Raw genomic sequence first — 27,980 nt, 5'->3', positions numbered from 1 at the left:
AATGCTTTTGCTTGTTTTTTAATAAACCATAACTATTCTGTCCTTTTGCCTGCACGCACTGGTACTTCACTCCTAAAGGTTGTATTAAAAACCTCAGAGATCATGGTACCAAACTATCATGGCCAACACTTATGCTCCAACAAGAGAAATGTAGGAACTTAATTGTTCACAACTGCAAGTTACAGGCAGTAATCACTGACAATAACCACAAAACCAGAGACAAAGCCCTACACCTTATTCTGTCTCCTTCCACTGCAGTTGGATTTGTATTTCATACCTGCTTTTATGCAACTCTCACTGGTCTTAGACACTTTACAACCAACAGGGTCAACTCCTTTGCAGATGTTCCAGGCTTTCTTCTCTCTATTGTGCATGTATTCAGATTTCCTTTGAGTGCCTGACAGTGCATGTCACCTGTCTGGAGATGCACATTGCCTCTGCTTAAGAGATGTGGTATTCACTGCCTGCATCAGGGACTTTCTGTGTAATGCATCAAAGCAGGGCAAGCTGGCTTATTACTTGCTGCCTCAGAGCTCAAAGTTTAGATCCAGACATAAAACTTCCTAAATATTAAGGGCCATCTGGTTTTACTTTTAGTTAGGCTCATTAGAGAGAAAATCCCAGATCATGGTGTTTGGTGCTGGCTTTCCCATTTCTGTCCCCGAGTTGCTGAGTAATCCTTGGGAAGCAAAGAAAATCCCGAATCCTGTGCCTACCTACTGTATAAGACAGATATGTTACTAAAATGGTGTCCTCTTACTTATTTTTAATCTGACTATATAAGACTGCAGTCAGTTGCCAGCGCAGTGACTCAGCAAAGCCCCAAGCAAGGAAACTCCCTGCTGGGACTCCTGCAACCCAAAGAGAATGTGGCCAGGCACTTCCTCACCTCACCTGCTTTGGGCATCTGCAGGACACTCAGGACACCCACAGCAAGGGCTCCTGGAACCAGAATGCAAATTGCTTGTGAGTAATAAAATAAGGACCAAAGCACTTTGCCCATGCAGCCTTCATATTTCATTGTTGTTTTAGGAAAGCTTTGTAGTCCTCAACTTAGCACCTTTACATTACTCCTATTAATTTACACTTAAGTTCAACAACATCCTTAATCTTGCATTAGAGAGCCTGCCCATCACCTCCCTGTCTGCACCTCTCACACCTGTCCGTCTAGAAGCACGCCCCACATTCCTAACAGGAAAGTTCAGGTGGTCACTGGGGATATTTGTCTCCCAAATCCTTTTGGAAGGTGGAGCACACAACAGATTTTCAGAGACTATCTGTTAATTAGTATCCACAGAACTATCAAGGGCGTCTGTGATGTCAAACTCAGTATCCTCTATTCAGAAAGCAATTTATTTCAGGAGGTTGACTCATTTCCTTAAAGCTTTTTGAGCTATCTGTTGTGACTGAAAAAAAATTCAGAAAATTTAGAAGTACTCAAGGAAATGAGCCAACACATCCTGGAAGAAATTCATCCAATATACACACACAATAAGATAAGTCAGTCTTAGATTTCTAAAGAAACGAGCAGGAAGGAATTCTAAAAGAACCTGAAATATTTTCTGTGAAACATAATGTTTGTTTCCCATCATCGTAACTCTCCTTACACCCACTTTAAAAGCAACATGCTATGGCTAATCAGGAAGTGGTTTTCCTAAGTTTGTTTTCTCCCTACAAAGACAAAAACCCTTCCCTGAAACAGTTTAATGGATCTCCCCTATACTTAAATTAAGAACACTGCTGCCTGTGTGCCTCATGAGAGCTTTCAGACCCTGGTGCTTATCCCTAAAGGTACAGAGTCCATGGTCAAACCATATATGCAAGAGAGCATTTTCAGTGAGATGAGTAACACACCACTGAATTACCTCATCACAGACTCATTACCTTCAGGGGTTTCCAGCAATGTATCAATGTCTCAAGGCACTAGTAAATGTTCTTGTGTATCAAATAAGCCACCTCAAAGTAACTAGTAGAGTTCATGCTCCAGCTAAACAGAAGACAATTTTCCTTTGGCAATTTAAATGGAGTTTTATGAAAAAGTCTTGATTTACTACATTTAACTGCGGAGCAGTCCTAAGCAAAAGGACATTATCTAAAAAATAGCATCTTATAACCTATTCTTTATCACATGACATGCAGTATATAGATGGAGAAGAGGGGGGAAAAGGAGAAGATCACTCATGAGTTTTGAAATCTATTTCAGCTGAAGACAATTTAGAATTTCCAAGATAAGTTAACTTCTGAGTAATGCACTGATGGCACAAACAGTTTTCAAGTAACAACCATTAAAACTGCTAACTTGTGTTAAGCACCACTCTGTCACATTCAGAGTAATAGGAATGTGGTTTTTTCCCCCATATACATTGCCAGATCATTTTTCTCACATTTAGGCTTTAGCAGTTTTGTAGTGAGATAGATGATTACTTCACAGTTAAGATTTACCTCTTCAACAAAAAGGATGCCAATATACTTATTTATCATCTCAAATATTTAAGATGATGTCATGAAGATAAGAGAAATGAAGCCAAACTATTCTTATGATAAGTACTAAATAGCTCTGCAGATTAAACTGGATGAGACCAAAGCCAGAAGAAATACAAAGGTCATTTTGCAGTTCTTTAGAAGCAGTATCATTTTAACCAGGGCCAAAAAGCATCATCAGAAGTCAAGAAATGAGATAACGATTTTGCTTTTTTAACTTTTTAGCACAAAATCTCCAAAATAAAAACCACTCTCTTGCATACTGTTAACATGCAACAGCAAAAAATAACACAAAAACGTAGACTAATAAAGGAAAGGAAGTTTTATTAACTTGTGTAATTATATTGAAAGCACCTATATACAATATTTCCATTACCTCTTCTCCATTTCCAGGAGAGTATTTTTAAAAAGCTTTAATTCCCTGGGACTCCTCAGGCAACGAAGGGAACCTAGAATTGAATGCAACTTGAAACAAAGGCTCACCAACTCAGCTACTCCCAGCAACACAAGTAAACCCAGACATAAGTAATTGCAAACAGTGCAGACTCACACTCCTTTTACAGTAGCCTACAAATCACATCCCATCACAGCCTCTCTGCTGGGGCCACTTGCACATTGCAGCTGAGCAGGTCCAGTGGCAAATTACTGCCTGCAGTGTCCCTCCCACTGCTGGTTCCACACTCCTGCAGGTAACTCCTGCTGCTGTCTCTCAGCCCCTCCAAGATGCTAAACCGGCCCAGAGCTGTTTGTATTCTTAGGAGAGTAAATGCTCTGCCAGTTTAGCGCTGCTCAGCCAGCGGGCAGCGAACAGCAGCACCGAGCACAGTCATCTTCATGACTCTGAAACACACAGATCTGTATTTCACTGCCTGAACAGGAGAGGAAGAGTGCACTCAGGTCAACATGCTGGAATAAGGACTGCTTCCCAAACCCAAAAATTAACGAATGCACAACAAAAGCCACAGCTCCTCGCATCCCTTGGGGCAGTAGTACTGATGTCAGTCAGGTCGGATGGCTGGGATTTCATTTCTGAACACATAGAAGGGTATGTTTGGTTTGGGATTTTCAAAAGGAACTGGACAATGCACTTTTCACCCCGTTGCTCAAATTTACAACTTTAAGAATACATCACAAAAGTGTTGTTGCCTGCACATTAAGTACCACCTCCATCAATAACTCCTAAAAATCTTATTCATTGTTGACTTTGGTAGATTGTTGCATCCTTATTCAGTATCTGGGAAGCAACTGCCTGTCTGGAAGTCTACTAAAATTGAGAGATGCATCTATGTTGAAAAATTTGTCAAACTGAATTTTCCCCCAGCCTGCAGGCTACCATCTGCTGAACTATGTCATGCATGAAACCCTAGATACAAATTAAACTACAGTGAACATAGAAATATTTTTTTTTTCTTTTCTTAATGAGGTCATTACTGGATATTTATCTTGGTGACAACCAAATGTGCCCACGACTGCATTGTAATGTTTTTCTACACATATTTCTTTTTATAAAGTCAAACCCATTAAGGCTTAACTAGCTTCATAAACAAGAAAATGCTTCCACTTTCTAAGGCAAAGATAAAACATTGATTAAGGTCCTGATTTTGCAAGGCGTGGAATGCATTCAGTTCTTAGTCTTCTTCGTGGATGACACCTATTAGGTCCAAGATTTCAGTATTCACCTTTTGAATATTATCCTCACATGTGACCTAAGTCACATGAAGTACATTTTTGACAATTAGATAAAATTTAGATTCTCTAGGAAGGATGCATTTAATAGAGCATGAGAGCTCATACCGTATCTGAATAGGTGTCTGTCTTTTTCCTCTTTGCCCGACTACAGTACATGCAGAATGATTACCTTACCTTTATGGACACTGTAGGTTCATTTTTTGCATTACCATACATTGGGAGATAAGGGATTAATTTATTCGCAAGGTTAGAGCAGGAACAACAAGGGCAATGAACCTACTAATTTTTATGAAGTTTCAAGGACTACTGACACATTAGTGATCAGTGACTTCAACAGGATGTAAAACTAAACAGTTTGACACTAACTCAGAATGACTGCTGCACAAAGGAGGCAAATCTCATGAAGAGAGTTTGAGCAGACCTTGAAACAAAGCTCAGAAAGAGGATCTGCTTGCCTGAAAACTGGCTGCCTATTACAGCGAGTGTGATGGAGTCCTGGCTGCTGCTGTGCACGGAGACAGGACACACTGCCAGCGCAGACACGCTCAGGTTCTGCTGTGCCCGCAGGGCGAGCGCCAGCAAAGCACAGTCAGCGTAACTGCACAGCTCCAGCATCTTCACCCCAAACCAGAACCTCCCTCATGCCAAAATGGCAAATTGTACAAGGGATGGGGTACTACTCTGGACCAGCTGAAAATTTTTCCATACCAGAAAAGTTTCAGATCTGGCCATTCTCTGTCCTTCAAATAGCATAAATTGCAAGATAAATCTTGATATGCTTTGCTGGGAAAGGAGGCCTACCAGAATCAGTACTGATACCTTCATTAACCTCCTCCAGTTATAATTTAAGAACCTGTGTATCCAATACCAGAACATATTAAAATATTATAGTAAACATATCTGCCAATGAAGGGTTAGCCTCAGAGTCCTGGTATGTGATTTCCTGTATGTTTGTGTGTCATCTTTTCATGTCCCAGTGGCTTTACCCACCCCAGTCACGTGCTTAACATATGCTTTTTAACACTCAGCTTATAACACTTCTCCATTAACTGATTCTCCATTAACTGAGAAACTGATAAATCCATGCAGACACAGGAGCCAAGAACTTCATTAAAAATGTACAGGACGAATTCTAACACTATGCATAATGCAAAAGTAATCCATAATCTATTTCTCACATGAAAAATAAAAAAATCAATAGATGAATTTATGCAATTCCTTTTTCAATTACGTTATCACTGGCTTGGAAGAACTTTTTCCAAATTACTTTAAAAATACTGTATGGTATGTTGATTTCATGATAGAAAACAGCACTGGAAATGTCTTTAAAAGAAATTTAAAACCAATCTCCTTCAAACAAATTAAAATACAAGCTGACACAAGGCAGTTTTATGGTAAAAGGGAATACTACAAATCCAGAGGTCTACATGGTTCTTTATTATCCCGTGTTTGTATTTGCCATCTTTCCATCTGCTAGAACAGTTACCTCAAAAAGGCAGGATGGCGAGAACACCACTTTCTATCCAAAGGATTATAAATGTTGTCACACCAAAATCTCTTGCAGTGGAAAGATACTGACAACACAGCTGAAAATGTCCTCCCCGCAGCTACATTTGTCTAGTTTTCAGGTCAGGGCTATCTCAAAAACTGAAAAAATCCACAATTAACTGGAAAGTTTGGATGTTCTGGCAGGACATTTTCCTGTCACAGCTTGAACTTATGTATCATCCCACAAGAGCCTAGATTTTGGGGGTTTGAGCAGGGAATTAATTATTTTCCTCTTAAAACAAATAAAATGTATATATTTTAATGTAACAAGTATCTTTTCAGGCATCTGCTACCTGCAATGAAAAATGCATAGAGAAAACACTTCCTATCCACATCTTCTAATTTTTTGCAGTAAAGAAATGGTATTACACTGTCAATACACTGACTTTTGAATGAAGTTCATCAGCTCACAACTGAAGAGGAGAAAGTAACAAATTCCATGTTGGTGAAAAAGGAGCTTAGTATGTGGGTCAGGACTTAGGAAGAACTGAAAGTACCTGGAGGGAAAGCTTCTGAAGATCCCTAGATTATTATACTTTTTTTTTTAGAGCACTGAAGCCTCATCACATTTTAGGATACAGTTGTTATATTAGACTGCCTCCACTTTTCATTATCCCACTCAAGAGGTGGCCTTTCCCAAATATTACTACATCACCAGCAAAAGAAATCAAAGCAGTTTTTCCCACTCACCATGGCTGATGACAAACAGCACAATGCCAGCATCCTGGAAGTCAAAGCCACATACTCTCATGGAGCCAGCTGGGTAAAGACTCTTCCACACAGAAACTCAGGCCTATGGTTTGCAGACCTTAGAAGCAGCCAGAATGGGGAGTAACAACAAATTTATAGTTTTATGCCTAGCAAGTAGTCAACAGACATGAACAGTACTGCTCACGTTTTAAAGTACAGACAAGGAAAGAAGAGAAAAGGAAGGGGGGGTGGAAATCAAGTGAATAATCAGAATTTTCTGAAAGAGAATGAAGATACTACTTTGTATGTTTTCTATAATGCAAACCAAAAAAATCTTCTAGGAATAAAGTATTTTAACAGTCTATAATCTCTCTAATGTGAGCCTCTATTTTAGGTGTACTAAAGGCAGTTTATGCAAAAGCTTTTTTCTTTTTAATCCTGTCTGACCTGAAAAGAAGAGGCTGCAAACTCCATTACCCTAGGAAGCTTAGTATAAACCCAGAGCCTGTCTAAATTGCCCTACATAACTTCACATCAGGGGTGGGGGGTTTTGTTTCTTTCTATTTTTGTTTGGTTTTATAATGCTATTTTGGATCCATGGTGTAGGTATGTATAACAAAAAGCCAAGCAGCCTCTGTAAAGCAGCTAATAGAAACAAATACAATGGCCTTTGACACCCAGCATTTCAAATGTGCTAAGGATCTCTAGAATGAGGGCAAGCATCTCATAAATAGGACTCTGTAAATTAGGACAAAAATAGGCCAACCTGGGCAATTTGGCCATGGGAGAGAATCTATTTTAACCAGAAATAGGGTTCACTTCTCTCTGCTGACTTTTTATTCCTTATTTTGTACTTCCTGTTTTCTTTTAATATGAGACTTCATGACAACCCATAACACTTATCAAGATGCAACTTCCCTCAGCACCCCATGAGCAGTGGAGAGTCCACCTGTTCGTCTTTATGAGCAGCTCTCACTTTCCAAGGAAGTCCTGGAAGCCTGTTGCTATAATAACACAGTAGCAAGAAAACTGGGATCTCATAGTTACTTCAAACTGAATATCCATTTATCTTCTTTGATTCCAACTGGGACCAATATTTGGCACAGCTTTACTCACTTCAAGATTCCAAGAGCTTGACTCTTGCCATAGCAAGATGCAGATCCTTCATAAATAGAGGAAATAAGAAACAACCTCCAACATATTAAATATTGCTTTTAACAACAATAATTTTTAAAACAGGCATGCACAAAGCAAATGCTGGGTCGCTACTGAACAGGAAAACCTTATGGGTCTAAGAGGATGTCTGTTAAATTCTGTAGTCTTTTACAACTTCAAAAGATAGTGGTTTTCAGTCTAAATCATAATTAAAAATCAAGAAATTTTGAGAAGAGGATTTCTTCCTTCCTTCTCCTTAGGACAGGAAGAAAACTGAAAATTTACCTCTACTTCTCAAAGTAAGCACAGGCCCAGTATCTCTACTAAAAAGCCCCCTCTTCAAATTTCATCACGCCTTGTCACTCTCAAGTGACAATCCTCATTACCAGTTCTGAAGAAAAAATGACAACTCCATTCTAGGCAGAACTTAAAGCTGAATCCAAAATGATAAACCTGCATTTCAGATTTGACAATTCCACGTTTCACTGCAACACTGCCCAATTCACCCAAAGAGAGCAAACATTCCTGCCTTGCACGCAGCCTCAGTGGGACACCCCTCTGTGCTTTCACAGCTGTGCTATCTGCACTCCCACACATCTCGCCTCTGCAGACAGAAAGCTGCTTTAACAAAACTTGATGGACAAGACCATTCCACAAGTGCCACTGACACTTTTAAAAGTTCAGCCAGTACAAATCCAGAAATAGCCAGGAAAAAGGAAGTTTGCCTTCAGAGAATACACCGTGTCCCTCACATACACTTTTCTTCTGGTAATCCTTAGGAATACACTGGGAAAGAAAAAAAAAAAAAAAAAAGAACATGCATACAAAGCAAATCCTCAGCAAGAAAACGGGCCTTGTTTTAACATGCACATTGATGAAACTGAAGAAGATACAAGTATGCTACAAGTGAGCAAACTCACATATAAATCTAAAATCGTTGTTTAAAATACAAAATTCTAGAAAAACTGAGCATGAATTTAGCTATGTAGAATCTTTCAGTAAGGTTCAACTCCTTGCATTTAAAAATGAAAGACCAAAAGTTTCTGTACAGGAGTATTCTGTGAATTAATGTCCCATAAAACACAGTCTTTTCTACAACGTATGTGTTCATTTATGACTTCTTTCCTTTTTTTGAATAAAATAACCAGAAGTCCCCAAAAAAAAATATTGACATGCGCTTAAAAAGAAAAATAAATTAAAAAAATCAGTCCTTCAGAATAACATGATTCTGTGTTTGTTCCCTTGGGCTTTTCTCATTTTAAAAGGTAACATTTCTTTTCTTAACCATTTAGCAGGCCAAACAATTCACTGAAGTTGTACTGTACTAGGAAAAGCTCCATCTACTATTCCTTAGTGAAAGCAAATCAGTCACCTGCAAAGCACAAACAGGAGAGTTGGTGACTCTGCTGACAGCCTTGTGACCAACTGCATCAGTCCATGTCTGGGTGAATGTGTGCAGTGGTTTCTGGTCAGCCTCTTCTACAGAAACCTCTGTTAAGAGCTTTGGTGGGATTCCTAGTGAGCCACTGCAGTTCTAACCCAGCAATAAAACCACACTCAGAAGCACAGATCAGCCTTCTCTTTATAGACAACTAATGAGAACATGCTAATTGAGTAAATTAGTGAATGAAGAGGCAAGACAGATTCCAGTGTTCCATTTTCAATTCCTTTTATAATGGATGTATTCTACAAAACTTAACTTGAGCTGAAAATGTACCTGGATTGCTTCAGATCTTTGCCAAATCTCTGTACAAATGCCTGAGCTCAGAATAATGCTCATTTTAGAATATTCATCTTCTCTTTACAGAATCAACAACCACTTTTTCCCCTCAAAACACTGATCCCGATTGCACGACAGTTAAGCCACAGGACTGTGCTTTTGGGTTTTAAAATAAGAGCAAAATATTTGCCTTTTTCTGCCTCTAGCTCCTCGAAAAATGGAGCTTTACTAGAAGACATGGGGGAATACTGGAGGTACAGCAGCAAGCTGGCAGAGCGCCCCAGCGCTGCCTTGTGTTAGTGACCACACAGAATTCCCAGAGCCTGTGCCTGAGGCGGGACTTAAATGAAATAATTTTCATTTTAAACAAAGACCAGGATGGAAAACCTCAAGCAAGTGCATTAAATTTTAACAATATGCTTGATAATGGAGCTTTTATTCTTAAAAATATTCACCAACTAGCATGCCTCTCCTGAGAAAATAAGAAGTGTCCTTAACTTCCAAAGGAATAAGTGGAAAACGGAGGTACTTCACAACAATTGTTATACAGGACGAAAAATGCTGGATTACACCTGTAGAATTTAACTTACCTTAACTGTGGCTATAAAAGGTATGCAAATGAAAAGGGTTTTTTTAACACTTGAAAGAGTTGATCAAAAAATTGACATCAAAGATAGACAGGCATGCTATCAGACTATGTCCTTACCTCTGTTGTTAAAAAATGTGCAATTTCATCATTCAGAATGATGAAACCACAAGACAAAGGAAACACTCTGCTCAGATCTATTTTCAATCATTAACAAAACTCACATCACTATTCATGGATTCCAAGTGGCAATGGAGACAAAAGCTTTTGGACCTTCCACCATTTAACAAGAAAGCATTCACACACTCTGGTATCACATGGTCATATAATGGAGGGTTCAGGGCCAAGAAGGCATAAATTTGGGTGTTCCTTATAGGATTCTTATCCTGTGGTAACTTAATATTGTTTCATACTTTAGAGACTCAACACACTGAATGTAGAAATATTTTTAATCATGAAAAAAAGAAAAATCACTTTCAGCCTAGAGGAAGAATCAATAAGAATTTTTACAGAGTTTTTGCATTTTAGTTTATTGAATATCAATCCTGAAGTGCTGTGAACCATAAAGAAACAACAGGAAAGATTGTTGTACCTTTATGCAGATGAAGCTCTCGATGTATTTAAATTAGTATGGTTCAGCTCATTTAGCAGTCTGTGCATTTTACAGCACAGATCACACTTCAGTAGCTAATGCTGTTGAGGAGCTCCCTTCCTGTATAGTATGGAGACACTCCATTTAGGTGGCTTAAAGGTTAGTGCACATCCACAGTTTGTTCCAGGAGAGACTGCAGCTTATACACCAACTCCAATAGAGTTTTTATAGCCAGGTATGCACTGGAACAGCATAAGTTAATAATGTCCAGTTTGTGGAACTATGGTAATGATGGAAAAAAATGTCAGACCAAGAAAAAAGATAAGCATCTGCACAGAATGTAACATTAAATGATGCAGAGATGGAACATCCTAGGAAAAGGTGGCACAGCAAGTGCTCTCAAAAATCCTATTGAGGCACTACATTTCACTGCACTACACTTAGTCCCCAGCACAGGTATAACTTCAGTGGTCAGAACTGTCTCCATCAGTTTTGTCATAGCTGCTTCTGGCAGCTTGAATTGACCATTCTCTGTACATGAGTAATTAGGTCCAGAGAAGCAGGACAATTTTGGAACAAATGAACCCATCATAATTTCACTTGGTGAAATTCAGTGCACTGGTTAAATTTAGTGCATGTGAAGTGATTCCTGAGAGGGTGATGAAACTCCACATGCTGCTCCAGGTACCGGAGGTGCTCCCTTCCTAGTGGAGACATAAAGACTGTCCTTTGGACATTTCCAAACCACACATGCAGCAGGGATGTTTGCATCCTTGATTAAGCACAACACAGAGGAAAATCACAACCCAGATAGGTTTGTGATGCTCTCAGCACCAATCAATTGACCTAATGATCACCCCTTTGGAGGCACATTATTTGTTACGGCATGCACAACCCACAGGCCCTTGCATGACAGCCTAATGCTCTTTCCAGCTCCCTCCTATGAAATAGCCTGAACAGCACAAAAAAAAAAAACCCACACAGAAGAATCTCTGGAGAGGATTTCCTTCTACAAGAATTCCTCGTAAACAGAAATTTTCACTCCTTCAGAATTGATGCTATTTCAGTTCTACAAAATCAAAGACTTATACAAATGATAATGTAGCTTTTCACAAGTGATAATAGGTTACTTGTCCAAGATAATGTATAAGCATTGGACTGTAAGCACATCAAGTTAAATGATGAGTATGGTACTTCAAATTTTCCAGTCTGTAAGCCAGCCACCAGCAAAGGTGGAAACAGGAAACTATATGCATATTTGTTGTTTAAGAATAATGCATTTCATCTCCTAGCAGGTCACTGAGGAACTAAATCTACATAAATTACAATCATGTTTTTACATAGCTAACTGCAGAGAAAAGCGAAGAGGAATCCAAGGCAACTGTCTGCAGTTGGACCTCAGCTTTATCTATAGATTAATTCTGTAGTATACCAGAACACATACCAGAAAAAGAAATATGAAGTGGCAAAATAGTAAGAAACACACAAATATTGAACACAATTCTGACTTACCTATGTGATAAAGTCCTATCCAGTCAGTTGGATCTACTTCTTCCTTAATATCCCAGAAAATGATGAGGTTCTGAGACTGTCCCAAGGTGTATTCGTACATGCTGGCTGTCAAACTAGACCTGCTATCCGAGGTGACTAAATCAGTGTCACTGTTGGCACGCTGCAAGTTCATGTTCTCAGGCATGGTGCCCTGAGAGGCCAGGCTCTGCAGGTTCTCGGGGCTCAGGGTGTACCGGAGCTGCGGGTTGCGACGGCGCACGAAGAGCAGGTGCTCTCGGGCTGAGCTGGCCATCTCTTCTCCACTTCTGCCAATTCACGTAAAAAAGTTGTTGTTCAGAGATCTATCACAAAGAAGGAAAAAAGAAAGTTTTAAGTGAGACAGGAGGTGACTCAGTCAGTTATTAAACTGAGAAGTATTAGCTCAAAAATGTTCCCACAGAAGCCTGAAACAGACTGAGTGCAATCTTTTTCTTCATTGCTCTACCACTGCAAAGAACTGTGCATTTAAAAAACCCATGATTCATTTACAACAAAATTCAGAGTTAGCCATAAACCAAGAAAAAACATTCGTAAGCCAGAAAACAGCAAAAAGCAAATCATCCAGGATAATCTATGAAACAAGAACAGCCACAGTAACAAAGCTAATTTAAGTCTGGCCTTAAGAGTGAAGTAGCCTTACGAGAAAAGACATAATGAACTCATCTTCTACCATAAAAATCACAGCAGTACATGATGTTTATGGTAGTTTCAGCAATATTCTATATGCACTCTTTGATCAGCATAAGTGTTGAAGAGAATAGTAAGGTTGGACATATTTCAGTAGAAATATTGTATCCCAGATTTATGCTACTATAAAATCATCTTGTAAGGATTTTACCTTATAAGGTACAAAGCATAGCTTCCGAGGTCCTCTATATCATACAAAAATATGTCAAACCATTGACTGAGGTACTTTAGACTACAGATATATCCAATTAGTCGATTCATCTGTGCAGTCAAACTTTTTGTTGTCCATTTCTATCCATTAGAAAAGAGCGCCTTAGGAATTCAAGGCAATTTTTTCAGCAAAGGAGCTGTCATTGACTGTTTTCATCCAGCCCTGAGCAGACACTTCCCTGAAGTGTCTTCCCTGAAAGGGCCATGCCAATATCATCACACCATACATTCAGAACCAGAACTTGCATTTCATTATCCATAGCTTCTAAGTTATTGTCATTTGAAAATAAGCCCTCACATTACTCACAACTTGCAATAAATCATAACTTATCTTCAATTTTATTTTCAGTACTATTTCAGTGTATGGACGGACTCTTCAGGCATACCAAAAAGAATGGGAGATGTTTTGAAACACTAAGAACAAACAAAGGGGAAAAATAAAGTTCAACTTATCCAGCTGTGTGCAGCATATCATACCCTGTATGTGATTCAGCATCAAATAATGCAGAAAAGGAAGGAAACAAAAATTCAGTTCAATAATTCTACATATACAGAAGCAACACAGAGACGACCACGTTTACTTCACAAAGTACATGACCAAGTCTTTCCTTACATGAGGAATATTTTGGCTGCGTACACATTTTACTTCAGGTGCTGGATATCAGCAGGGTTCACTACCTCCTCTCTGCCATGTTCCCACACACTCTGACATCAGGGTAGGTGACAAAAGGGAAACTTTAGTTAAAAGGGCTTTTTTAAATGAGTCAGGGAAGTTAGTATCTTGTTTCTCTAGGCAAAGCTTTATTCACTAGATCTGAAAATCCCAGAGTGTTTTGAGACCAGAAAAGTTGGTAAGAAACAGCCTCCACATTCCCTACAAGCCAGTGAAACACACGGATCAGCCCTGTGAGTGGCAGCACACACACTACAGTTAAGTGTTAAATGTCACACTGACAGAGTTCTACCCCCAAGTCAGGAGGTCCCCATTTGCTCCTGAGGCTGCCCACCACAACAAGCAGCTCATGCTCCATGGGAACCACGTGAAACCTCAGTGCCAGGAGATCGGGCAGTTTTAATTAACAGCGTGACAGAGAACTATTAAATTAATTTTCTTCTGTCCCACAGCCACAGATTCATGTATTTTTGAACTACTGTATGTGGTGGTTTTACAGCAGTAGAATCTCTGCAAAATAAGTGTCATGCAGGAGGACTACAGGTTAAAGACAAAGTTTTAATAGAAGGGAAGAAGAAATTTCCTTCTGCTGCAGAGCCTTACGCTGTACCCGGGGCAGCACTGGCATTTGTTGGAACATATTGAAAATTTATACATGGCAGATGGACAAACTCATCTATGGTTAAGGACACATGAGAATTAACTTATACTAGCCAGGACTACGCCACAGTTTGAGAGATGAAAATAACCGGAGAAAAACATTAACTTCTTTGCAACAGTCCATTTTCTTAAGTCCTAATGCCTACCACTCTGCTGAAACACATTAGTTTCTGAAAGTAAAGTAAACCACAAATCTAAACACTGGATAACTTGTTCCATCCTATTCATAATTCCAAGTGTGAACTAAACAAACCACATAAAGCAACTGAAAACAACTTGCAGCCAACAAGTTTAACTCACATGTAAATGAGCTCCTGTTGTGTGTTAAAGAAAAATCTTCAAGCTTTCAGGACTCATAAGCTTTTACAGCATCTTCTAAATCATTAAAAGAGGTCGTAAAGGGACCCTCAAGGGGGCCCTTATGTCAGATAATACTCTGCTATGTAGTATCTCACAATGAGATTAATTAAGGATATTTGTGAAGAGAGAAATACAATACTCATATTGTAAAAGGGGAAAAGATGATTGCCATAAAACCCAAGCCATAAGAAGTGACAGAAGGGCAAGAAGAGCCACTACTTCAATTATTTGTAACCCAGAAAAGAGATGAGAAACTTACACAGTGCCTTCCTGCCTACAAAAGAAATTAGTTCATTGGGTTAACAATTCTTGATGTCTGTCACTAATAACTAACAGAACATTAACACATACATCCTACCATAGACTGAAAATAAGAATTATCCTCCCACCTTCAGTTCCTGCTAAGCACCACTGAGCATTTGCACCCAGACATGCTGTAAAGACAATGCCCAGGATGAGCTGTGTGCACCTGCCCTGCCATGTAGGTTGAGCTCATCAGGCTGAATGCGATCAGAGCAGTGCTATCAGTCAGTATCACACCAAGCTGGCCAGGCATATTGTTTCATGAAGGCAAACTGAAATGTTCAACCTGAATTAAAAGCATAGGAAAATACAGGCATTCAGGGAATCAGCAGATACTAACGTTAGCAAACTATTTCAGTTGAAAAGTGAAACCTGTATCAAAGCTGCTTATCGGTATCACAGCATTTTCTTCAGTACTTGACAAGCTTAGAGAGAACTAGAACTGATTTCCTCTTAATCTCTAAGTGGCCCAAGTTCAGGATTATTTCTATCTAAATATACTCCCCAATTACTAAGCAGAGGGACTAGAACGGGAAACAGTTCCATTTAATACACAAAATACAGACAGAAAAAATCCTCTTTCCCAACCTTCTTCACTAAAGGAGGTTGACAAGAAACGTCAGGCCGTTTCACACAGCCAAATATTCAACATCTTAAAAAAACACATTAATGGATTTCCAAGAGTTCCAGCATAGGAATAACAAAAAAATCCTACCCCACCACGCAAAACAAAGCAGAGTTCACATGCTGCCCTGTTTATCTTACTCCTACCAGTGATTCATTTCTTGTTTATGTAGTGCTCTTTGATGCGGCAGACGGGTGCTGCTCCCAGCCTCCTCCCGGAGCGCTGAGAGTGAAGCAGCTCGGCAGGGCCGGCCCCGGGGCCCCGGCCTGTGCTCGGAGCGGGGGCTCGGGGCGCTGCCGGGGATGCGCTCATTAACCCCGTCATTAGCAGCGGGCACCGCCTGCTCTCGCCGGCCCGCAGAGCCCAGGCTCCCTGCCCTCGGCAGCGCTCCGCACACGGCTGGCTCTGCTGCTGCGGGACACGCTGCACAACCGACACCCAAATGTCCCCCATCCACGGCATCACCGAATCGCTTAGGCTGAAAAAGACCTTTACCAACATCCAGCCCAACAATTAACCTAACGCAGGTTTGTAAAAAGTTTTGGATTCAGAGTTCCAACAGAGGTTCACCGCTGTCAATGTCTGACAACTCCTTTCCCTTAGAAATTTTCCCTAATATTCAATTATGCTCCCCAGGGCAGCTTGAGGCCGCTTCCCCTGGTCTTTTTGTCTGTCACCTGGGAGAAGAGACTGACACCCGACTACTTTCAGGAACTTGTAGAGAGCCGTAATGTTCCCCCTGCACCTCTTCTATTCCAGGCTAAACACCCCCAGCTCCCTCACCTGCTCCTCACAGGACCCTCACCAGCTCTCCTGTTCTCCTTTGGACACATTCACATCATGCATAATTCTCAAATGCCTCTCCCATGCTGAGATAAGCAATCCCCATAATTATATAGGCTGAAGAACACATTAAGAATACAAAAAACAAGAAAGCATGCTGGTTTTCCAATTACACCTGTGCTTTGTTCAGTACGAAGATTTATAAAGGCTACAATATAAGGTTCAAACTGACCATCTGTCTGAGCTTAAAGTGGCTGAGAAAATGTTTCTTGAATAAATTCAGAATTTGGAGATTCTTCTCTGCACAGACCTCAAAAATAGCATATTTTCTGCGATAAGGCAGGACTCTCCAGTCCCTATACTGGCTTCAAACCTGCTAGAAACTCTGGCAAAAGCAGAATAGTCAGAATTCACTGTCGGCTGCAAAACCTGCATATGCACCCGGGTGATGGTTAACCATGATTCACTCATATGCTTCGCCACTCTGCACTCACCCTGCTCCAGCACTAAAGAGCCTTTCTCCCCTCTAGAGCTGCTGTGCACCTCTGCCAGCAGGACAGATGGGCCTCTCCCAGTAAAACCCACCAGCTACTTACTCAGCACAATCATCAGGAGCTGATTTGGCCTGAGACAAAGGGATTAACTGGATAGATCTTTAATTCAATAGTTTCCTTTCAGGCCTGTATTTCACTATTTCAGATACCAGATTTGGTCTACGAAAAATAAAATAAAATAAAAACACTCACAACAAAATAATAAAATCAGATAAAGCTGGCATGAGGCATCCTTTTCTCTGCCGACAAAAGTGAGTGAAAAGCTTCATCCTTCTGCCCAGATGTCCTTTTCTTGTTACTCCTGCTGGAATTTTTCCAAGAATTTCTACTCATCAAGTTTTCTGCAATCCACATAATGGAATTTTTCTCAGAAGGTATTTCACTGATTAATAGGATTTTTCCTCCATTAGCTAACATTCTGTCAGATCCAAGTTAAGCTAACACATTTGGATGCTTCCTATTCAATCACCAAGATAAAGATGAATATAAAAGCTGTCACAGTATCTCTTCAAGAGCCAAGAAAAATCAGTTCTTTGGGATGCCTATTTTTCTCCACTGATTAACAAGGAGAAGGTAATAAAGCCTTTTCACTTACATGACCATGGCTATACCCTAAGTCTTTAGGATTTAGCTCATTAATTAACAAACTTGTATCACGTAGTGGAAATTTAATTTTGTCCCCGTAGATCATAAAATACAGTATTTCAAAAATGTAACTATCATCATATTATATAACTGCACAGTTCTGAGCATCAACAGCAGGCAGAAAGTTATGAGATCCTTCAGCTAAAATATAGTCCTAACTGTTCAATATTGCTACCTAGAATGCCTGAATGCTCATTAAGTCTGCGTGTTTTAAATTACTAGTTATGCAGGTAGATGATACAAACAAGTCCAGAGATGGCAGGAAGGCAAAAAGTGATCATTCCAAACCTAGAGAGTTTGTGATCTGATGAAAATCAAAAGAGCGATGTCATAAACTGGAAAAATCAAATCATTACACTTCTGACACCATTTCTCTTTTTAATTACAAGGATACTCAGGATATATCAGAAAGATTAAAAGGGAGAGAAGTCTCTCTTTTTTCACCCCCGTTCTGTTTTACACCTTTGACAATTAATTTTTATTCACTATTTTTTCCCTGAACAGCCAGTTCTGAATATTACTTTTATTTGGAGAGCTCTTGAAAGATACTAAAAATGATTGAAAGCTACCATCATAACTGACACAGGATTTAGATACTAGCTGAAATGCTTAAATGTTCTTTAATATCTCTCTTTTTTAATGGAATAAAATTAAAAGTTGCTTTAATTCAGCTTTAAATTAACTGAATAGCAACTGTCTTGAAATATAAATTGTTCTTTCCAGAAACACAGAGACAAGTTAAATTCAGAAAAATTATTTTTCTGCTGATCTGCTTACTTCCTCCTTCAACAAAGCCCCCCAGTCTTTCATAAGACAGTTACTAGAACAATTAGAACAATTACTGGATACTCTTAGAAGCAGCCTGAAGCAATGATGATGAAAGAACTTAATAAATTTCACAGGTTCCAGAAACAAACCTATATGTGAACAATCTTTCAACCAGATTTCCTTTTTAATCAGGAAAATTGTCAATGGTCAACTTAAGCATCTTGAAAGACACAGCACTTTGTAGAGCTTCTCCCAAAGAGAAACGTTTTGACTTTTCCATTCAAAGTATTCCCACTGGTGTGCCAGACTACATGACGTGCCTGACGTTGTGCTGGCTGTGCCAGGTAGCTGGTGTCCTTAGGGGAAGAGGTCCTCCAAAAAATCATTCAGAGGGCCAAAACCACTTTCTGTCTTGATCTGTGGAAGAAGCTGCAGTTACTCGAGACTGAATGAAAAAGGATAGAATTTTGCTGGGATGTCCTTTTGCCTTGTTGCCCTGCTCTGAGCCATGCGGGAAGTAAACTGTGCTGAGGAAACTCTGCCTTCAGTCTGCTAACTCATCCTCTGAAATCACTGCTGGGAAATCCCAACTTGCAAATTCTGGAAACTGGACTCAGATGTTTTAAGGTAAAGCTAAAATTTACCGCACTGTAATTTGACAAGGATGTTGCTGCTGAGGAGAGGGAGGAAAAAAGGAAAGAACGTGCGCACGCATCTCCAGTCTGCTTTGGACTCAAACCTGGTGACTCAGCTCAGATGTTAAACATCAGCTCAGATTTCAAAACCACCATATAATTTAGACTGGCTGAAAATCTACCCTAAGGGAAAAAACATATAGTTCAGCATAAACATACACTTTAAGAAAACAGTCCATTCATTATTTGGCCAGAGAACAGTTCAGTTAATTCAGAGTGTAAGAGAATACGTATTTTCAATTGATTTTCATACAGTTAATTCGTAAGATGAGTCCTATACACTTTTGTATCTACCTGGAAACAAATGTCACTCTCATATGACCTTAGCTGCTTGAGTAAACCTTCCATCGTCTACCCAACAGCAACTTCCTTACACCAGACAGAAGTTCCTGCTCAACCCTTTTATCAAAGCCAGCAGTCTGAAGAGCTGTGCATATTTCTGACAGGTCCACACACCCTGCCCAGTAGCCCACCAGGCACTGGGCTTTCGGTACAACTTACTGCATTAATTACCAGGCAAAAGCTTCAGCATGGAGCAAGCTGGTATACATCACACTGGCCACTGGTCAAAAGAATTAAAGTCATAAATACGTTCCCAGAGACCAGTGCATACATCCACACACATATGCATAGCCCAGCACCATACAGTTATACCAGGTTAAGAGGGTACTTACTGGTGTCCCTTGTTGTCGAGGAAGACAAATGTCCCATGTCCCCACAATACTGTCCCCACAGCTCAGGTGGAGTAAGAAGCCCTGAAACACTTCAAGCTAACTCAGCCACATGAACTGTGGAGTTGAACACTGAGAGCCTGGATAACCTGTCTGGAATTGTATGGAAGAGATTACAGAGGGTTCATCTAATCCCTTCTGCTGCAGCTGCCAGGCTGTGAGATCCATCTGGCCTGCAGATGTATCTTAGTATTACTCTGCAGACATACAGGAGGATGTCCATTGCCTAAAACTCATTCCCATCTTTCACCAAAGTAGCAATATAAGAACGGCACATAAATTTAAATTAAACATACCAGATAGGCTTCCATCCTCTAGGCTACTCACATAAGAAACAAAACCTGACTGGAAATTGGTTGTGAAATTGTAGGGCAATTTCACAACCAACAGGCCATGTTCCACATGTACGATATCCCCTCCTTAACCTCCTCCTGGTGTGGCAACTACTTGAACCAAGTTCATTTATTTCAGTAATCTTACCTGTAGCAGCACTCGTGGAGTGGAGTTCACAATTGGGGCACAGACTCAAGGTACAGCCATGCAGCCATTAAACCCTGCATATTGTGAACTGTGGCCTTGGATAATTTAAGATGCAATGGTAGTCTACAGAAAACTTCAAAACCAGAATCTCCACTGCCAGGCTTTGATCTTGAGTGTCCATGACACAGCTGTATCTACTGCTAGTTGCTGTTGATTGGTTGTATTCAAGAATTTCCCTTCAAGTACTAATGCAACTTCTCTCAGTTTAGACTTCTGATGCCAAGTCATATAATCCATCTAAAACACAGCCCCCTTCAAATGTCTATACTAGAAAGACAGACTATAATCTTTATGAGAAGCTACTTTGTCACAGTATGGGGAAATTAGAATTCAATTATTCTGTGAATAAACTATAATATATGCTCATACTTACATATGTGAAAGTCTACAGGAGCCTATAAATGACAAAAAAAAAAAAAAAAAGGGTAACCCATTCAACTCTCCTGAAATCCCTCCTGTCTTTAGGAGAATTTCCAGAACATCAGCAGCAACAGCCCAATTATAAATAAATATAAATAAATATAAGAATTATCCAATTATAAGTTTTCTCCCAAGGCTTTTTCACAAGGGAAAGTAAAGACCAAAACACAGAACTTCTGCAGAAAAAGAAAAACTTAGCATTTGCCTGTTCAGGAAAGGAAATAAACACAGTACCAGAAGAAAGCATACAATGCTAAAAAGCTTGACAAACAGAAAAGATGTATTCTTTTGGAAAAAAATAAAGGAAATCTGCCAGGCCAAAAAAGGCACAATTCAAAAAGCCATTTATAAAATAATGTACTTGACAGAAGAAGTACGACAATTATTTACTGCTTACTATGAGAATAGTTCTACATTTTCATTCCAAGACTCTGCAACTGGTACTCAAGCAGAAACTATTCAATGAGTGTCACATCCAGGAATGACAGCTGTATTTTAGTGATACTTAACAGAGCCTGATTCAAGCATTTATTTGGCAGTTTTTAAAACCTGGTGTATGTAGAGTTAGATATGCAATAAGCATTTATATAAATTAATTTTCGTTCAATTTTTAACTGGAAATCCATTCTATGCTGATGGAAATCCTCGGAACATACAATGAATATGATTAAACATTCATTCTTCCATCCATGCAAACCTAAATCCAATACAGTCATTCCCATTTTCAAGCCTGTTTGAGCTCAATTTTCTACCAGATAGAATTGATTTCACCCACTGAAATGGTAACAAACCACCACAGACCAGGTACATCTCTCACACAGAGATTCCCACGTTACCAGGGAAAACGGGAATGCTGCTTCTCTCCAAGCAGCACACACTTGAGTTCATGATACTATATTCAGTTCTGTCACAAAGGGGCATTATCAACTTCAAAAAAATGCTTTTCTTTGTGCAGAACATGTATCAACTGACTGCAAGTTCAAGAATTCTGTAACTGAAACATGTTGGCAGACTAAAAGTAGAATAGAAGAGTGCCCACCAGGCCAGAGCAAAGCAATTTCCCCGATTCTCCATTTTTTTCAAGTTCCAACCTGGTAAAACTGATCATAATGTGGGCGGGAAGATGTTTTAAAAAGACTCAATTGGTCTCCTTACAAAACAAAGGAAAATTAAAAACAAAACCAACCCAAAGCTTTGTGTACCTAAATCTTATAAATAAACTGTAGATACAATCAGTAGACGAGGAAAACAGGAAACAATTATTTTTAAGAACTGACAAATTTTGCTGGAGTGAATTTAACTGTCCGTCTGTATAAATGTGAATTTCCATCCTTCTGCCCCTTTTACCCTTTTGATATTTCAATTTAGGTCATTTTGCCAGTTATAATTGTCCCCCCACAAAGCCTGCATTTCCATAAAGATTTGAGGAGACTCTCTGGCTGAATTAAAACATGAGAACATTCCTGCTTGTCTACAGTTAAATGAAACTTTTTGAATTAATGAAGCTCTACAAAACAAACATCTACTAAAGGCATCCCTGACACTAAGAAGAGAAGAACTGATGGTCATGCCAGCTCAAAGCAATGGCTTTTGCGTGCTGACTGTCCTAAGTATGTCCTTAAGGAGGAGGTGCCATTACCAAAAACATGTCATAAAACACATCATTATTATCATGTTTCTCATATATATTTTTTTGAGTTTAACTTAAGGTAGCCAGTGTATTAATTTAGAAATACTGCAGAGAATCAAACAGCTATGAATGCAATCTTTGCAGAAACTACAGAGATTGAAAGCCCTAAAGATTTCCTCCTTCAGAAAACACCTGCTCTACCTTCTTTAAATCATTTCCTTATAATCCACAAAAAAAGAGCCCAGAATAAGAAAAAAAACCCAAATTGTTTGTCTGTGTTAAACACATATGCTGATCTTCAGCCTAAATAAATCCAGGCAGAAAGACGGCAGGGCTCTATAGGAAAGTGTTGATACCACCCTCTCTACTTATAGGATAAATCAGTTTAATATTCAAAACACTTCAGCTCTAAACCAAACCAGTTCTGTTGCTTAACAGCAACAGTCTTGTCTTTTAAAAACCACAAAATAGCACCGTACAAACACTTCCAAGTCTAATAACTTGTTTTAAAGAAGGAGATTGCAGTATTATGTCCTATTTCAGATTTTCCTCCAAAATATATTTTAGGTCAGAACTTCATGCTTGGAACACTGTCAGAACTCTTATGCACCAACTGCTTTACTATCTTTTTTTTGAAAACACTGAAATAATTTTAAGGATACATTTTAGCTGAATAATTCAAGAAACAGAGCACTTTTATCATTTCAGTAAAAAGAAGTCAGATTGGTAAGTAGTTTCTGTGCCCTGGATAAATTCTCTTCCACAACAGTGTCAGTCAGATTAGTTAATTTATATCAACAGGTTATTAAGAGAAGATGCCTGAATTTGTTAAGGTGCAGCAAGACATCAGTAGGACATTTAGACATAATCTATGCCATACAAATTCCCTCCCTCCTCAAAGTCAAACCACTTCAGGGCAATCACTGAAGTGGTCAGAGGCGAGAAGCTCTGAGGAAACACAGGGAACAGCCTCAGAGCCAGAGACACATGCCAAATCTCAACTAGAAAGGAAGAGGGAGACAGACTGGAAAAACTTCCCCTATTTAACAGTTTGTTGATTTACAGTTTACAATCTGTAACCACTCAAGAGAAGACAGCACCAGTTAAGAGTCCTAAGGAGCACCACTTTGACAACCAAGATACTCCTGGGGTAACTGCACATGCCATTATCACCTGCAAATGCCTCCCAGTGCACACTTGGCTGTGTCTGGTCTGTGCTCTTGAGATGAGGAAATTGTGCTAGAGCACAGACCACTGAGGAGTTAGAGGTACCAAAGCTATCACCAGCCATGCCTCCCCTCCTTTTAAGTACACCTTACAATTACAATTATTTAGTTCAGTGAGTACATGCTGTAATTTTTTTCTCCTTACAGGATTACCGCTGCATTTTCTGCTTTCCTTGGTTTCTGCAGTAAATGAAGCAGAAATCTTTCAGAAGCTACATGAACAATTAGTGAAAAGACAACAATACAAAGTGGGCTATATAAAGATGAGGCTTATTATGAATTAATACTTTTACTATTAAATATGCATGAGTTTTTAATAAGTAGAGCTAAAAATAGAGCTGTGTATCACAGGATTTTTCCAGGCTGAAAAATTTTTCATTCATCTTCATCCTGCAAAGAAATAGACCATTGTTGAAAGGATTCTCATTGCACGTATTTACATTGCTATCACTGGCCCTAAATTCATCAGCCCACAAAAACCCCAGCCCCTGGGATCTTGGCATAAAGGATTCTGAAGAGTTCTGCCCTCTGCCATCTGCAGGAATGTGCAGCAAAGTCTGCTCATCCATCTCCCAGCAGGCACAGGTCTCTTGCAGCCCAGTCCCCATCTGCAATTTGTGTGTTTAGAAAGAATCCATTAGTAAGAGGACTCCTGCACCGGGTAACATACAGCAACCAGCAGCAGATGTATCCACTAGACTTACCAAAAAACCCTGAAGTAACTACTTAAATCTTTATCTTTTCATCTCAATATTTCATTTTCAGAATAAAATTACTTTGGCCCCCCACCAACAAAGGAAATCTGAAATTGAGCCAAATGCGTCAAATTTTCTGATTGTATTTTCACATTCATTTTTAACATCAAGTCACATTACAGACACAACGGAACAAAGGATTTTAATAAAGACTGCGCTAGTTCTGGTGGAGGCTACACACATTCAGGAACACACCACAATTCTATATAAATCCACCCCAGGGCGTAGGTGCTACAGCCCCAGGAAACGGAAAAAGATTGAAATCAGTGTTTATAAATACAGCCAAGAAATCCCAGCACACATACCACCAAATATATAAACAGAAGTTCAGACAATCTCATCTGGAGTCCTAAATTTCCTACACTTATTATGTCGGGGATTTTTTTTTTTTTTATTTTATTTTTAACATGTTGTGTTGTGCCTTTATGTTTTTAAAGGGACCTGGGTGTATTTAAACCAAAGGACTTGTTCTGATTGAGCTAAGAGTTGCTAATTGCTGTGTGACAAAACGAAACAAAGACATCATAGCATACTGCATTCTTTAAAATTAATTCCTTGATTTTAAATGTAATCTATTTTTCAATGTGCAACTATAAAATGTAGCTTAATCCACATCAGACATATTCTTAATTAAAGAGCAAAAAAATTAAAAAATTAAAAAGCAAAAAAGCAAAAAGCACAGCACCATTACAGCAGAGGTAACTTCAACATTTTTATGGATGAAGTTTTAAATCATATACCTACACCATTTTAATCTTTTTGCGGGAGGAACAGTAAAACAGGTGCAATAACATGATAGTGATTTTTCAGTGAAATGTCCTTGGCTTACTCTTTATGAAGACACTTTAGGATTTGAGCTTTGCATAGACATACAGCTACTTAAAACTGATAATTCAGAGTAAAATTCACATGATTTATTTGAAACCCAGAATATTATAAATAAAGTATATTTCTTCCTCCCTTCTTCACATTCAGCCTAGTAAACACTCAAGATTTATCTCTGCTTTTCTTATGATGCATTACACTCGATGATCAGAAACACCTATTTTTTCCAGATTTTTCAGAAACAGTCAGTCTTTTACCATAGAACCAAAAAGAAAAAGAAATCGACATGTTCTGTTATTTTTGGTGTCCTTACTATGCACAAATGCATTTTGGTTTCAAGCACACTGTCCTCCCTTCCCTACCACCCAGGATCCAGTTGCTCAATATTGCTTGTGCAAATCTCCTAGCTTAAGGTTCAAAAAAGAAAGACTGAAAATGGCTATATGCAACATGATCAAAACCCAACAACATAAAATAAAATTTTGGGAAAATAATTATTTTTGGGGGGGAAAAAGCTAAAAAATCCCAAACTATACTGATTGTTTGTTTTTTACCTTATTAATGGAAATGTCCCCGCATTATCCTGCATTTGGAAGTTGACTTCCCAGGGTGACCTTCCCTAAAAGCAAGATGCAATGCAGTTTTCTGGTTAGATAATGTCACTGCCTCTGTGTCAGCCCTTCAGTTGTGCCAAATTACCACCGCCAACCTCTGTTGTAGGTTATTACTAAGCAGAATTAAAGACAAGTCACTCAAAACAAATACCCACATACTGACTGGATTTAATAGTTTGCCAAAATCACGTCATTATTTGAAAATATATGAATGAAGTCTCCTATCAACACTGCTGGGGAGCTGGTGGATTTCCATGTAGTTTGAGATTGCTTTGATTTTTTTAAAATTGTTTGCCTAATAAATTATATGACCATACAATTGCAGACAAATTACTGTTTATTACCACTAAATTGTTTTATCCCTGTGATGCAAGTCCAGTAGGCGAGTAATAAAAAAATATCAGGTTTAGGCAACCACCATCAGGTTTCATAACAGCACTTTTAAGCTGTTTTTCCTGAAATGCAGCAGCAGCCTAATCAAGCAGAGGATGTTGTACTTCACTAACAATCTGACACCTCCACCACACTGTAAAGCAAACACAAACCTCAGATTAACACACAAACGAGTCTTAGGGCTGCCAACACCAAAAATTCATGGAGCGTGCTGGAACTGCAAAAGAATACCAGTTTTTAGAGAAAGCAGTGGTACAATAGAAAAACATATTTCAAAATAAGGCTGAACCCCAAAGCTGAACCCTTCAGAAAAATCAAACACCATAAAAAGCACTTAACTACTCTTGTTAATTGGTCACAACCAACGTCTGGGTGACAACACAGGTCTGCTGTTGAAGGGCAGCAGTTTTACAGGCACTGAGAAAGCAGACCACTCGTTCTTTCCAAAGGCTTCACTGAAATACCCCCAATACACATCAGTGATGCCAACTGCAGTTGGAACAGCAGCAACTGCTGAAAACAGCCCAGCAGGCCTCTACTACTAATGTAACGTGGCCTGTATTAGTTAACTTCAAATTAATAGGTATCCTCCACATGGCAAAAGTGTTTAATCCAAGTGTCCTAATATTGAGCCACTAGTTTGTCATCTCCCACTAGTACTGACTGTAGGAAACAAAGCAGAGTATTTTTAAGCGCTTAACACAATTACTTTAACTCCATTTCTCCTTGATCACAGAGGAATACGTGTACCAGTGTTGCTGACATCCCATCAGATGCTGCATCTTGTCTAAAACAAAAAAAAGAGCTTCAATTATAGAACATGCTATTCTCAAACTTACTTTCTAGTGTTTCTTATAAGAAGAAATTGTTTTACAACTGTATCCAACCTAACAGAGATGTAGAAGTGGCTCCCCACTGCACCTGACCAGAAGTCATGACCAATTCTGAGCAGATATACATGACATACACTCATGCCAACAGCTTTCCATGAAAATAACTTCTTAAACCTATTAACTTGCTTCTTGGCATTTTCTACATAATTACCACCAAAAGTTCTGGGTTATCAACCCCCATCTGTACTGCAGTGGATTGCCAGTATAAACCTGGATCATCACTGTAATTGTGTGTTTTCCTGAACACCAAAATTCAGAGCTTCAGCTCCTGAAGCAAATGGCAATAGAAGACCTAGCAAAGGTACACCTAGAGTGTACAGCATGCTTATGGCATTTAAGGGTTAAAATTTGCCAACTGATACTTCTGGTGCAAGGGAAAACCCTAGGAAAACACTCCAAACTTCACTGGAGACTGACAAATACTTACGTTAGAATAAGCAAAGAGGACTGGTACACACAACAATAAGCAGTTTCCAAACTGAAGGATTATAACCACACAAGATGAAATATTAGAATTTACTTTCTCTGCTATGAACCCTAGTGATGCAGCAAACCTCTGAGGTCTTGAACTACATCCAGGAGCAGCCAGAGGCTGCACGTGCCTGGATATGTCAAGATGAGATGTACTCAGTTTGGAATTGTCTTCATCTCTCCCAGAGCACTGCCCGTCAAGGCAAGGGGAGCTGGTGCTGATCTGCTGGAGTTCAGCTCTGCCCAGCGGATGCTCAGGGAGCAGCGGCTACACAAAAGCAAATCGATGGGTTGTTAAAAAGTGCTAATAGCACACTTGGTGGTTGGACAGACTATTCTGCAGGGGGAGAGACATGGTAATTAAAAGATCAGAAATACTGCCACAGATCCATCTGGGAACTTCCACGAGGGTCAGAAAATTAAACAGTTCCCATGTCATGCCACCAGCCTTTCAGAGCTAATCAGAACCTGCAATTCTTACACTTCACTCTCCTGAGAGTCCCAATT

At 39.3% G+C, this 27,980-nt stretch overlaps 1 protein-coding gene across 2 annotated transcripts in view; it reads right to left on the bottom strand.

Moving 5' to 3' along the window:
* Positions 1-27,980, bottom strand: part of HECW2 (HECT, C2 and WW domain containing E3 ubiquitin protein ligase 2) — a 149,319-nt gene that overhangs the window by 90,921 nt on the left and 30,418 nt on the right. For both annotated transcript variants that reach the window (XM_058839804.1, XM_058839805.1), the window contains exon 2: positions 11,974-12,314. In XM_058839804.1, the coding sequence (XP_058695787.1) occupies positions 11,974-12,265 (292 nt within the window). In that variant the 5' untranslated portion in view covers positions 12,266-12,314. The remainder of the gene's footprint in view (positions 1-11,973; positions 12,315-27,980) is intronic.

The sequence above is a fragment of the Poecile atricapillus genome, chromosome 5 (genome assembly GCF_030490865.1).
Source record: "Poecile atricapillus isolate bPoeAtr1 chromosome 5, bPoeAtr1.hap1, whole genome shotgun sequence".
Classification (NCBI taxonomy): Eukaryota; Metazoa; Chordata; class Aves; order Passeriformes; family Paridae; genus Poecile; species Poecile atricapillus.
The sequence above is the reverse complement of the archived record's forward strand: the minus strand, read 5'-3'. Positions and strand labels throughout refer to the sequence as shown.